This window comes from Panicum virgatum, chromosome 8K (genome assembly GCF_016808335.1).
Source record: "Panicum virgatum strain AP13 chromosome 8K, P.virgatum_v5, whole genome shotgun sequence".
Taxonomy (NCBI): domain Eukaryota; kingdom Viridiplantae; phylum Streptophyta; class Magnoliopsida; order Poales; family Poaceae; genus Panicum; species Panicum virgatum.
In genome coordinates this window covers 532416-545711 of record NC_053143.1, presented here as the reverse complement: position 1 = coordinate 545711, position 13296 = coordinate 532416, and the positions used below count along the sequence as shown (strand labels likewise).

Genomic DNA, 13296 nt, shown 5'->3' with positions numbered 1-13296 from the left:
TAAAACTTGTATAATAATTTACCTGAAGTCAGTGGAGTTCCATAGACGAATTGACCCGTCCTCCCTGCAACCGGTAATTAGAATTGAAACGACACCCGAGTGGCAACAGACAATGTCAACGGGACCTGCATGTCCTTCCAGTGTTTGGACACAGCTCGCATTCTTGCAGTCCCAGATCTGACTCAGAAGAAACCTAGTTCATTAGTATTCGGCTATTGTGATCCTCAGTGTTTAATATGCTATAATGCGTACCTTGGCAGTTTTGTCTCGAGAACCGGTGATCATGTATGGCTTATCACCACCACCACTGAAGTAATCCAAGCACTCGATCTGATACGAGTGCCCAGTCAATATTGTTGTGAGTTGACTATCATCTTGACATCGATCCCAAATCTGCAGTTCCAAGTAAATACATGCATATTGTTTCATCAGTTATTAATAATGCAGGTAAGAACTGAACGTCCACAATGCAACTGCGTGCATGGGGATAGGAAATTAAACCCGATCACACACGAACCTTTACTGTTTTGTCCTGAGCACTAGCAAACATATTGGTGTCCTTGGGATCAAACGCGACTTGCATCAAACATTGACTCTTCACGTCAAATGTTTTTCGCAAATTCCAGTCCTCGCCAGCATAGTCCCACAGCAAAATTTTGCCATCCATGGACGCTGACAGCACGAGCGATTCGGTTCCGTGAATAGCCAAAGACTTGATAGGTTTCGTGTGTTTATGAAGAACACGTTTTTGCTCCTTTGAATCACAATCATACACGTGGATGGATCCACCAGTAGTACCTGCCATAACCCATTGCTGGTGGGCTAGAAATTTAGCCAACGTAACTGCATGCAACCGATCGAGATGATAGATATATAGTTAGTTAATAATGTTATATTGACAACAGTATATATATGCGGCGACCAATATAATGAAAAACATTTGGTCAACATGGTGCAAGTCAGAACGCAGAAGCATGCCTTTTGCTCCATTTATCTCAATTGGCCATTTCAATCCCTGCGAGTAAATATATGGGCACAAGTTATTTATTTATTTTGGAAACATGGCACAAGTTACTTAGGAGTATAGTTCTTGCGCACAAGGAAATTAAGCGAAGCTCGACATGACTAGCCAAGTTGGATGTTGATTACGATTATATTACTTGTATAGCTAATACCAAGGAAATTCTAGCTAATACCAAGGAAATTCTTAGCAGCTGATGAGTGTCGAGTTCAATCACTTGCCTTTGCACGGTAGTCCCAAATGTGAACAAACCTGTCGGCTTGAGTAACGACCATCCTGTGTTACAAGAGAAGTTATTGATAGATGCAAACAGCAAGTCATCAATCTATGTATTCGCACGAGGAATGCATGGGTCCACTACTGACCATGGCTTTGTTGGATGGAAGTCTAGGGTGCGCGCAGACTTTACTTTGTATATGGTCTGTTGCCAAACAAAGATTAGAGATAGTAAAAACATTCCAGATTCAGACGAAAATAAAACAGGGAAATGCAAGGTTGGTTCAAAGTAACAAGCTAGTATACATCATTATTTGGAAGGGAGCGTTTGTAAAAAATGCTTAATCCTGTCTGCCTATGTTGCTGCATGAGCTTGTCGGGTCATACTGTCTTCAAATGAATATATAACTGAATTTTCGTTAAATTTTAATCAGGGAAACTCACCTCTTCCATAAGTTGACTGGGGAATTTATCGAAGCCCGTAACTACACCAGTGCTCTCCATATCAGTGCTCTCCACATCCTCATCCTCCTTGTTCTCTGGATCTATGTTTACCAGAGCTAACCCTTTTTCGTTTGCGACCGCAATCCTACCACAATGTAACACATTGTATGCAATTAATTTCAGAGAGACTAATACTGGAGGTATTTGATGAATAGGCTCCATGTAGAACTCTTCCACTGTCTAAATTATGTTTGGACATTAAAAGAAACAAGGCCGGCCAAACAATGAAATAATGGCTGGTACATTAAACTACTTTTTATGGTGGTTCCAAATAGTTGGAGCACAAATATTGGCCAGATTTTCTTTTGAGTAACAATGTATGTCACTAAAAACACTTTTAGGTGAGACCATAAATACATAGTATCTCTAGTATTTAATGTATGACATCATTGACTTTTTGACATAGTTTTGACCATTCATCCTATGCAAAAATTCTATATAAATATACATATATAAAATCTAAATCCTGCTTAAATTAACAAGCATGAATGATCAAAAAAATCATACCAGATAATAACACATATATATTTTAAAAATAAGATTAGTTGTCAAATGCGTGTTCAGAGGTCAATTCCGCCTTACGTTAAGATCCAAAGGCAGTATAAAATTTCTAATATCTAGACCACCAAGTTGATTTAACTACACTTTTTAAACATACTTTTCTACCGTACTTTTTTTTGAAAATGAATCGGTACAGGGCGGACTATTAGTCATTTTCATTAACGACCTATATTACGACTCATGGAGTAGATATAAAAAAATGTGTGTAATAACTGAGTGACAATCCCAAAGGATAAAGCCTCCACTACCAGGACTCCTGCTAATATCTCCCAAGACCCATTTCTCTCTCTCTCCTTAAAATGAAGTAGGAGCTAGTGAAGCCAGTTATTTTTTTGCTTCACTGGTTCCCGAGCCGCTGCTATTGTAGGGGGCGGGATAGTCGTAGGAGACCCACCAAATGAGACCCAATGCTAATAAGGTTAGAGCTTTGCCGGTATAAAAATTGTGTACCTTAAAAGATTCTATGACAACTGGGAGGAATCATTTCTAGAATTAAACTTATTGAAAACTTTATAATATTATATTATAGTACTAGAGAATTGGGTGTCGAACCTAGATATTTGTACCGGTTAAAGTTGTAGCCAATACTGATGCTAGTGACTGTTGCAATGGCTAGGGCGTCTCCAAGCATATTAGCTTGTACCGGTTGGTATTACCTCTCTGTGCTAAGATCATCTCCAACCCAATGCCTAAAAGGCTTGTCTATCCACTATTTCTCCACTATTCCAACTATTCCACTTTCTGTTTACAGAAGCGCTACAGTGTTATTTGTATTATAGACAGTCACTTTGACCATTGAGTTGGAGATGGTCTAATCCTCGCCTGTTTGTACTAATGCTTACTTCAAATAAAAATAATGGCATACCAACCTACCACATCTGACTGGTGTAGTTTCAAGGATGGATCGTGCGTGAGCCCACAGGCTCTGGGTTTGAGAGTCCAAGAGGTACATCTTTTTTACTTTATGTTATGCCCTCTAGTAGTGTTATACGGTTGTAGACAAACAATGATACTAGTTGGTAGTAATAAAATATAAGGAAATCTTAATACTTTTAATGTCATACCTTGTTGATCCCGTCAAACTTGCTATAGCATACACTTCTCCAAGGTCAAATTTGAGGGTACGTTCATATCTGGAAGAAAGTGATGCACACTGTTACGACTAATATATACATCAGGTGCAGCTAAGTTTTACAATGGTTGGAAAAAACAAGAGCTGTCCATCCAGAGAGATCTAACTGTTTAAAAATGAGTGGTACCAAGGCAGTAAGGTACCGCTGCCAGTACTAAATAGGTGGGGCCGGTACCAGTAACAGTGGTACCGGTACCAATATTTTATTTTTTTAAATTTAGTAAAGTACACCAATTTAGAAAAGAAATAATCACATAAGTAAATTTGCACTTTACTAAATTTAAAAAAAACAAAGAAAATATTGGTACTGGTCCCACCATTTCTGGTACCGGCCCCACCTATTTGTACCATCGGGTACCACTGTCTTGGTACCGCCTATTTTTAAACCGTTAGATCTCTCTGGATGGACGGCTCCTTTTTTTCCAACTACCATAAAACTTGTACTATAAAGTACCTCTTAACTTAAAGATGACCAGCCGTCATAAAGAAATGCTGAATTAGTAATTTTTCCGCAAACTTTACTGATGTGTTACCCTCGCTCTCTATGGAACGAATTACCCTCCTCGATCCCGAAACAATCAAGTCACCCTAGCATTTAAAATTTTGTCTCCAAAACATGTCATCCTATGTTTTTGGACCCCTATTCATTTACTGTGGAATCTTTGGCATACATCGGTAATTGATGAGTTTGTTGCAAATGCATGCATCACTTTCTCTTTTTTACATGCGGATGTAGTTCCCCAAAAGTCAATACCCTAGTTAATAGGGAGGTACTAAGAAGGGGTATGAAGGCCATTTTAACCTTTCACTAATTTGTTTGAAAATCTCCAAAATGACTTTTTCTTTGGCATCAGATGGATTCACTTTATGAAAAAATTGGTGGATTTTGTGTGTTCCGTTTTAGGGTTAGAGAGTGTTAAGTCTCGGCCCAACAATTACTTTAGTTACTGGGTTTTACATATTTTTTCATTATCACACATACTAGTTTAGTTTATTTTCTTCACCTTTTTACTCCCCTAGATCTTTTATACATTTTCTCAATCCTGTGCAACTGTCTAATTGGTGCAATCAAGCCATATCCAGTTTGATTGTCTCAAATATTTGAAGTTTGCAACATATAAGGATGAGAGCTGAAATGATGTAATGAATTACAAGTAAATGAAACATTGGCTATGCCAATAAAGGTCGAATCTTGTACATCAACATTTTGACAGCTAAATAAAGCTGATTTGGGATACTATTAGTTCTGCCTCCAATAGAAAATGCATTTTTAGGATGGGTTCACTTTACCGCTATTGGGAAAACGCCGGAGGTCATTGAGAAACATTTCATCGGATTTGTCTAAAATCTACTGATTTTATTGTTTTATTTTTAGAAAAACATAAAAAAAGACTGAATTTATTCAAAAAATCATATATGTTTTATTTCTAAATCATTTAGCATAAAATAGCAGGCCCCGGCAGCGTTGCGTGTGTGGCTTATGTGTTTGTGGTGATGCGGCTGGACTGGAGACCGAGATAGGAGAGGGGAAAGTGATTTTAGGGTTAGGCCAGGAAGCATGCATGGTGCACCTCTTTTGCAACACAAGTCTATTAGGCCAAATTTTCGGGAGCAGATTCAAAGTGGATGAAAATATTAGCCGGTAAGGTAAAAAAAAATTGGGCCCACCAAGAAACACAGTTATCAAGTGTCTCGGTTTTTTTGTTGCCAATAAAGTTTCCCTAAAGTTCTTGACAAATTATATTGGATTATAATTAAATTAAGCATTTGACGTTTGTATTTCAATCAATCTATATTACTACTAATTCAAATAGGATAGATTAATCTCTAATGTGACCAGTGAGGTAATAATGATAACTAGCGTATAACATATCTTTGTGGTGAATAATAAGATCGTGTACTGTGCATGTGTTCAGGCTTCCCACAGAGTTTTTTATAATTACCGGAAGGTGTTCGAGTTCCACAGGCGAACTGACCCGTCCCATGAACCTGTAATTAACATTCGAAGGTCTGGATAGCAATATGCAATCTTAACAACGTCTGTATGCCCTTTCAGTGTCTGAACACAACTCCCTGTCTCGCAATCCCAAATCTGATTCAACCAGGAGGGAAAAATCGTGATTATTATTGAACAAATGTTCTGTACGTATAACACAAAGGGGCTAGTATATTCTTCAGACAAAATATAGTGCCATACCTTGGCAGTTTTGTCTTTTGAACCGGTGATCAAGTATAGCTTATTATCCAGACTGAAGTAATCTAAACATACCACCAAATCTGAATGCCCAGAAAGTTGGAGCTTACAGTCATCAAAATGAATGTTCCATATCTGCGAATTCAAGAAAATACATGTGTTGATTGGAACGACCACAATGATGTTTATTACCAAATTCATGTAGAGGAAAATCAAACCAATTAACCTTTACTGTTTTGTCCTGGGCGCTAGCAAACATATAGGTGTCCTTTGGGTTAAATGCGACATGCATTACAGGAGTATTGGCATCAATTGTTTTTATTAACTCCCACTTCTTTTCATAGTGCCAGATCAAAATCTTGCCATCTTGAGATGCTGACAGCACGTATGGCATAGTTGCATGAACAGCCAAAGTATTGACAGATTTTGTGTGTCCATGAAGAACTTGGATTTTCTTAACTTCAGTTTTATTTAATGAATCTTTCTTTTCCAGCCGATCTCTCTCTTCTAAATCTTTCTCTACTGTATCTTTATTTTCCGGATCTCTCTCTCCTGAATCTTTGTCTACTGCATCTTTATTTCCTGGATCGCTCTCTTCTGAATCCTTCTCTACTGGATCGTCCTCTTCTGGATCATAACTGTAAACATAGATGATTCCACTAGAACAACCCACCACAAACAATTTCTTGCATGCCATAAATTTAGCTGAAGTAACTGCAAGCAAAGTGATATTTTTAGCATTATATATAGTAATGATGATGACTGATGATAAAATATATTAGGGGAAAACTGTTAAGGTCAGAAACATGCCTTCTCTCCCTTTGATAGGAATATGCTTCGCTTTCTGCAGGTAAATATATGGGCACATGTCAATTGATGGAAATGCATGTTTTCACATAAAGGACTTCTATAGGAAAATGAGGTATTTTTACTGTGGTTCGAAAAGTACAAAGAGTTACTGGATGGTACCACCAATTTATGGAAGAAACAATCACATAATTAAAATTTACACTTCATTGAATTAATTAAATAAATAAAAATATTGGTACCAGGCCCATCTATTTGGTACTTGTTACCTCCTATTTTTAAACTGTCAGATCTTGCTCAATGGACGATTCTTAATTTTTCCAACCACCATAAAACTCGTAAATTAAATTTGCACTTTATTGAAGTTATTAAAAAAACAAAAGAAAATATTGGTTCTGGTCCCACACATTGTGGTATTGGCCACACCTCCGTTGCCTTGGTATCGCCTATTTTTAAACCGTTAGATCTCTCTCAATGGACGACTTCTATTTTTTTCCAACCATTGTAATGACGTATTTTACAGTAGTTGGGAAGGTACCAAGAGATATTCAGTGGTACCACCAATTTAAGGAGGAAATTGGTCTCATAATTAAATTTGCACTTTACTAAACTAAAACATATTAAAAAATGGTACCAGGCCCACACCTTCTGGTAACAGGCCCATCTATTTGGTACCGTCCGGTACATTTCCCTTGGTACCATCTATTTTAAAATTGTTAGATCATGCTCGATAGATGGTTCTTTTTTTTCCCCGGCCACTGTAAAACTTGCATATTGTAATACTAACCGCTAGTAGAGGCTATTTAGGGTTAGTTGTTTTTACTAACGGACAGTAGCAACATGCATTATTGTATTATGTCAATCAATGACTTGTTAACTATTCCAATATATTGTACACATATAGTTGTGACACTAGCTATCCATATATCTATCACAAACAAATTGCATATTTTGTCCATGCAGGTATATTTTAAGAAAAACAAAAGAATCCATTTTATTTATGCATAATTTTGGGACCACACAGAAACTCAGGTATATTTTAAGAAAAACAAAAGAATCCATTTTATTTATGCATAATTTTGGGACCACGCAGAAACTGTTCCTAGATACATAGTATGCTATTAACTATGAGTTCAGTTACTTGCCCATGTCTTATAGTTCCGTATATGGACGTAGTAATCTCCTTGAGTCGTCATTATCCTGTGATGAAGAGAAGAAATTTCCCACAAAAATGTAATTGTATATATAAGAGCAACAAACTCACATTATTCTAGCTTTGGGGAAAATATGCACTCACCATGACTCTGTTGGATGCACATCTAAGGTCCATGGTAACCTTGCTTTGGATATGATCTGATCAGGAACACCAGATATATATATGAATGGTTAAAATAAAACATATCACAACTAGCTAGGCATGGGTTGATACATATGGAAATTGAGCAAAGGTTTGACACACCTCCGAGGGTACAAATGCAACATCCAACTTCACCAGCTGAACATGTCGACCTGTCTTTGTTTCATCGAACATGTCATAAATGACATCTTTGGTCCTTAACCCCTCTACCACGACAGTGGCCTTAACTAAGACTACCTCCTTCAACGTGAGGTCTGCTGGCACCCACTCATGTGCAACTCTTGTTACAACAATTTCTTGCGTTAAATGTGGTGATAGAACTCCTTTATCCGGCAATGCATTGTAGTCGGATGTAAGGTTCAATGACCATATACTGAAAGCCACGTGGTGATGTGTAATATTGCTTATATTCAGTGTGCTTGACACAACTTGGATATCTGGGAAGCACAACTTGGGGGGCTCAACTTGGATCAGCTCAGTTGAGGGTGCTAGTGACCTTGCCTGCAACAAAATGACAAGAAAAGTTAGGATCAGTACGTATTAATGGGAGCTGAATATCGTCCAAGAACTTTAGCGCAGTTATAGTAACAGTGTAACACGCACACATAAACACCACAGCAGATGAGCATTGTCCACGACGACTACCGGATCAGATGCGACCACTGAGCACGGTCAAGCGTGCATGCTCGAGGCGACATGGGTGGCAGCAGCACGCAGCTTGGTACTCGGTGCTTGCAGCTGCTGCATTTTTTTTTCTTTTGTTGATTTCTGGCTACGGATGGCAGAGAGCCCACCTCTACAAATGCAACTTGTGGTAACGTAGTTGAGTCTCGCTGGTTTTTTTATGTAATCGATTACACTGTACTGTGAGTTGCTTATCTCCTTAATAAATGATATGGCAGCTCTCCTGCTAAATATTCAAAAATAAAAAGGTGTCCAGCCTCTACATGTTGATTGATTTCTGAGGGCAGTCGAAAAAACGTCACTGCAAAATATCCATTTATAGCAACATTCCCCAGCTACTGTCCGTGGAACCGTTGGACTTTGGAACCATATATAGCTAAAAACTAATTATGTAGTAGTCAAATCCTACATACTTGGCCACCAAAAATAAAATAAAAACAATTAATTAGTATCAATGGAGCCTAACAAAATAGAGAATAAATGCATAGTGTTTTTGGGTTGATGTCGGCTTCATGGTCAAGGGACAGAGTAGTCTGAGTGGGGAACGAGCCGTGTCTAAACCGGGGGCGCAACAAAACCCTACACTATTTGTTATGCCACACTATCGCATTGTGTTACATATATAAAAGGAAGGGTGAAGGCCTAGCTCGATCGGGTTTACAAAACAAGCCTGATCCCCCAGCAAACTCTTTGATCTGATTGATCTATGTTAGACGTGGGAATTAAATAGAAGGCTACTTCCTTCGCTGCACCACCACATCGCCACCGTCCACGCCCCCACCATCATCCATAGGCCGGTGGTGCACAACCTCATATATGGCACAAGGAAAATTGCCCCTTTGCACACGTGGGCATGTGTGGACGTCAGCTTGTTCTCGCTTCAATGGCGGATAACAACAATGCCCAATCATATATAATGAGATGATACCCTCTCGTGCATCTAGATGCTCTTGTTTTGAGGCTTCTAGATCCCTAAGTACGACTGTAAGCCTTTTTTTTAACAAGTGTGTCTATGCCCATATATATATATATATATATATATATATATATATATATATATATATATATATATATATATATAATATATATATTATATATATATATATATACACAGTAGTGCGTGATTGGGCCAGGCCAATCCCGACACATCATGCATTCATAAATACTAGTAATGCGGTAAGAAAGCTTTGTACGAAGTTTCATTTCAGCGATCTTACCTCAGAGACTGTGTCAATATCCATGATTGATATTTCACCCATCTTTTCAATCACAACCCTGCAGGAAGGACTGTAATTTACATGCATGTTTGGCATAGTAGGAACTGAGAACTGTTTCTAATTAATAAATGTTAAAAATCTATACTCCGGCCCACTTAGTGTTACAACTAATATTAACTGAGGGTCAATTTCATGATCAGTTAGTACTCAAATAAGACAAGTACAGTACTCCCTCCGGACATATTACACTAAAAACATCATATATTTATGTCCGGAGGGAGTACAAGCCAAGTAATACTGCTAGTTGCTTTCCTAGTTTGACTCAAAGCGTCGTGCTTTGAACAGAATCAGAGCACTGGTTGTTTTGGTGCCTTGTGTGGCAGCTAACCGAAATAGTCATGTAATTAGCTAGCTATAGATTACCTTGTAGGCATTCGACGATGTCCAGCTAGGTAATTTGGTTATGATGCATGTGGTCCCTCCGTTCCAACACTGATAATGCTCTTGGATGGCTAATCTAGCAAAAGAATGCTCTCTAACCATAAACATCTGGTCAAGCTGCTACGATGGACCTAATAATGCGCTAGTTTTTTTATTCCTCTGCACCTGTGCTCACTTTAGCTTCTGGTGCTAAGCAGAGAAACAGGAAAGTTTTGCTCTAACGTATTGCACCAACCCAATCATCTCTATATCTCTCTCCTGCTAGCCAGCACCACGTTAGACCAAACGCTGGAGCTGCCTGAGATAGTACCCAAAAAAAAGGATAAAACATGATAATGTTGATTACCTCTTTGACCCCATCAAACATAGACTCCGGACAGGTGCTGTCCAACCAATGTCAAGTACTCTCTCAAGCCTATGGAGTATAAAGCAATTGGTTATAAATTTCACCGAAAAAAGGTACTAATTAACCCACCCACGCACAGGAAACTCACATTAAGGAGGAAAAATTAAATGAGAAATCATACATACGTAAAAATAGGCACTTAATGTACATTCAGTGATAAAACAATTTCTGGTAAACATTAGTTGGCTATATCGCATAATGTCATACGTGCTATGGTGACTAGTTACCTGAAACTTGCAGAGTTCCACAAGTGAACAGTTCCATCTTCTGAACCTGTTGTTATATATGGTGAGTCCGGAAGAGAAATGACAGAAACAACTGGTGACATGAAAACATCCATTGTATGAACACAATTTCTTTCCTTCAAGCTCCATATCTCATTTAACAAAAAAAAAACAATGCACGGTTACTGGCACTGTCATAGTGTCATGTGCGTATCGCACTATATATTTTAGTGAAAATGACATACCTTGGCAGTACAGTCTTGAGAGCCACTAATCAAGTATTGCTGGCCATCATCACGAGTGAAGAAATCTAGGCAGTTCACTTTGTCCCAATGGCCACTCAGAGTATACACTGCTTTTGAAGAAGTAATGCTCCAAAGCTGGACACCAAGCATATCTTAGGAATGCGCAGAGTCCAACTAATGCCTAGAAGCCAACTAAACTTATCTGCATAAATGTTGTGTTAGTTACAAGAGTACAAAGGAAGAAAACTCAAACCTTTATAGTGTGATCGCTTGAAGCACTAGCAAATGTTTTGGCATCTTTTGGGCTAAATGCCACTTGACGTATGGAATCAGAGTGTTCCTTGTTAAATATTCGTATGCACCTCCAATCATTGTCCCAGTCCCAAAGTTTCATCACGTCAAATGTCGAGAGCACATACGGCTGGGTTGGATGAACGAACAGTGATCTGGACGAGTAAATATCACTGTCTATGATCCCAGATGAGTGTGCTACAGACATGAGAAAATAACCCATTATTATGTAGACATGATATGAGAAAAATATCTCACCACATAATGGAATTAGTTGAGGGATAAAATGAGGGAATGGCGACAAAGTCTAAGACTGCATTCATTTACAAAGCAACAAATATACCTTTGAATCTCTTTAAGCATTCCATTCTTGTTTCATACTTATACACATGGATGAAACCATCATATGTCCCAGCCACAAACCATCGCTCCCTTGTAATGAATTTGACGGAAAAAACATCTTGTTGTGTGTTACGGATATCCCGTCGGTGTCCTGCTTCCTCCCAGGTGTTAATCGAAGATATTATTCTCTGAAAGTAATAATAGACTAATTTTGTTATCGATTCAATGCAAGGAAAACGCTATGCTGTGCTTTGGTAACTTGGAAGTAATAATAGATTAATTTTGTTATCGGTTCAAGGAGCGTTGGCATTGGCAACCGTAAAGTCATGATGAGAAAATAGACATGATGTAGTGTGACGGTGGTCAGTTCTCAGCAAAGACGACCACAACCATAAAATCAAATACATTAACTTGCCTGCGTGCCGCACTTCCATATAGAAACATCTCCGTGGCGATGACCTGTTATAATCCTGTGCGATGAGGAGGATACATTTGGCTTTAGGATCTTTGCATCCAAATAATAAGTAACTTCAACCAAGTTTTATAATAAATATTAGAATTCTTCCCATAGTATGCTATATATATATATATATATATATATATATATATATATATATATATATATATATATATATATATATGCACCCACCATGACTTCATCGGATCAGCATCTAGGGAACACAACACATTATAAATATCCTTGGCAGGCTGGAACAAACCCCATATGTTAATTAAAGGTTGGGTTACGTCTTGTCCAGTCGATCCGTCCTGCAAATTTTGACATGTTACACACACATATGCACGAACGCACGAACTTAATTAATTAAACAAACTCACCTCAGACGTTTTATGTCCTTGCAGAGACAAAGCAGCTTTCAGTTTCACCTCAGGCACTGCATTCCCTGTTTCTTTGGCATCTTCAAAAAACTGATCACATTCTGATTGTTGTGTGAATGTATAGACATACCTATCCCCTGATGTACTGCTCTTCAGTATCAGATTAAAGTTTTGTTCTTGTAGTGTATACGGCAGTACTCTCATTGTCACAACGAGGGTGTATGTGGATCTCGATGGCACAATTCCGCTTAGGGGCATCTTTGAAAAGGGCTGCCACCATTCCATTTGCTCCTCTGTACTAAGCATAAAAGCCACATGTTTATCTGTGTTGTTTGTTAGGTGCAGTGAGCACGAGGTCATCTTGTCGGCTTGGAAGGGAAAGTAGAGCATCAGTGGGTGCACGTGAAGAAGCTCGCTTGACCCTTGGGTTATCACCTGCTGGAGATCAACATATTACAACTAATGGTTAAACTCCACACATTCACTAGAATAGACTCTAATCAAGAAATAAGACTGATGCTTTTCCTGCAAGAGAAGTTAGATGTAGGATGAAGAATGATTGGACCACATGCTAGAAAAATAACGCTAGAAAGTATGTCAATTTCAGAGTGGGATCATCTTTTATCATGATCATCGTTATAACGTTTAATTAAATGAAGTAACCACACTTGCTACCAAGAGCTAGAAATTACTACATAAATAAAAAAATGGAAAGAGCATATATACCACTGGATTTATTGATCATTTAGTGGCCTAAGGGGAGGCGTGGATTAATTTTTTTTTAAACGGTTCCTGGTCACCCCTCTAGTTGCCATTT

The 13296-nt window shown here is 38.3% G+C and overlaps 1 protein-coding gene across 1 annotated transcript; it reads right to left on the bottom strand.

Annotated features, from left to right (window-relative positions):
* Nucleotides 1-5373: 5373 nt before the first annotated feature.
* Nucleotides 5374-12683, bottom strand: LOC120646442. Its single transcript, XM_039923008.1, has 10 exons — nucleotides 12480-12683; nucleotides 11010-11144; nucleotides 10768-10901; nucleotides 9694-9751; nucleotides 7895-8293; nucleotides 7733-7788; nucleotides 7577-7635; nucleotides 5855-6342; nucleotides 5632-5763; nucleotides 5374-5526 (listed from the first exon to the last, which is right to left on the bottom strand). Exons 1-10 carry the CDS (start codon nucleotides 12681-12683, stop codon nucleotides 5374-5376), a joined length of 1818 nt encoding a protein of 605 aa, XP_039778942.1.
* Between the last annotated feature and the right edge of the window lie 613 nt (nucleotides 12684-13296).

Coding starts and splice junctions, on each gene's coding strand:
- LOC120646442 (XM_039923008.1), bottom strand. CDS start 12,683: ATGAGAGTACTGCCGTATACACTACAAGAACAAAACTTTAATCTGATA. Junction 11,145..12,479: donor AAGGACATAAAACGTCTGAG/GTGAGTTTGTTT, acceptor CTTGGTGTCCAG/CTTTGGAGCATTACTTCTTC. Junction 5,764..5,854: donor CCCAGGACAAAACAGTAAAG/GTTAATTGGTTT, acceptor TTGAATTCGCAG/ATATGGAACATTCATTTTGA.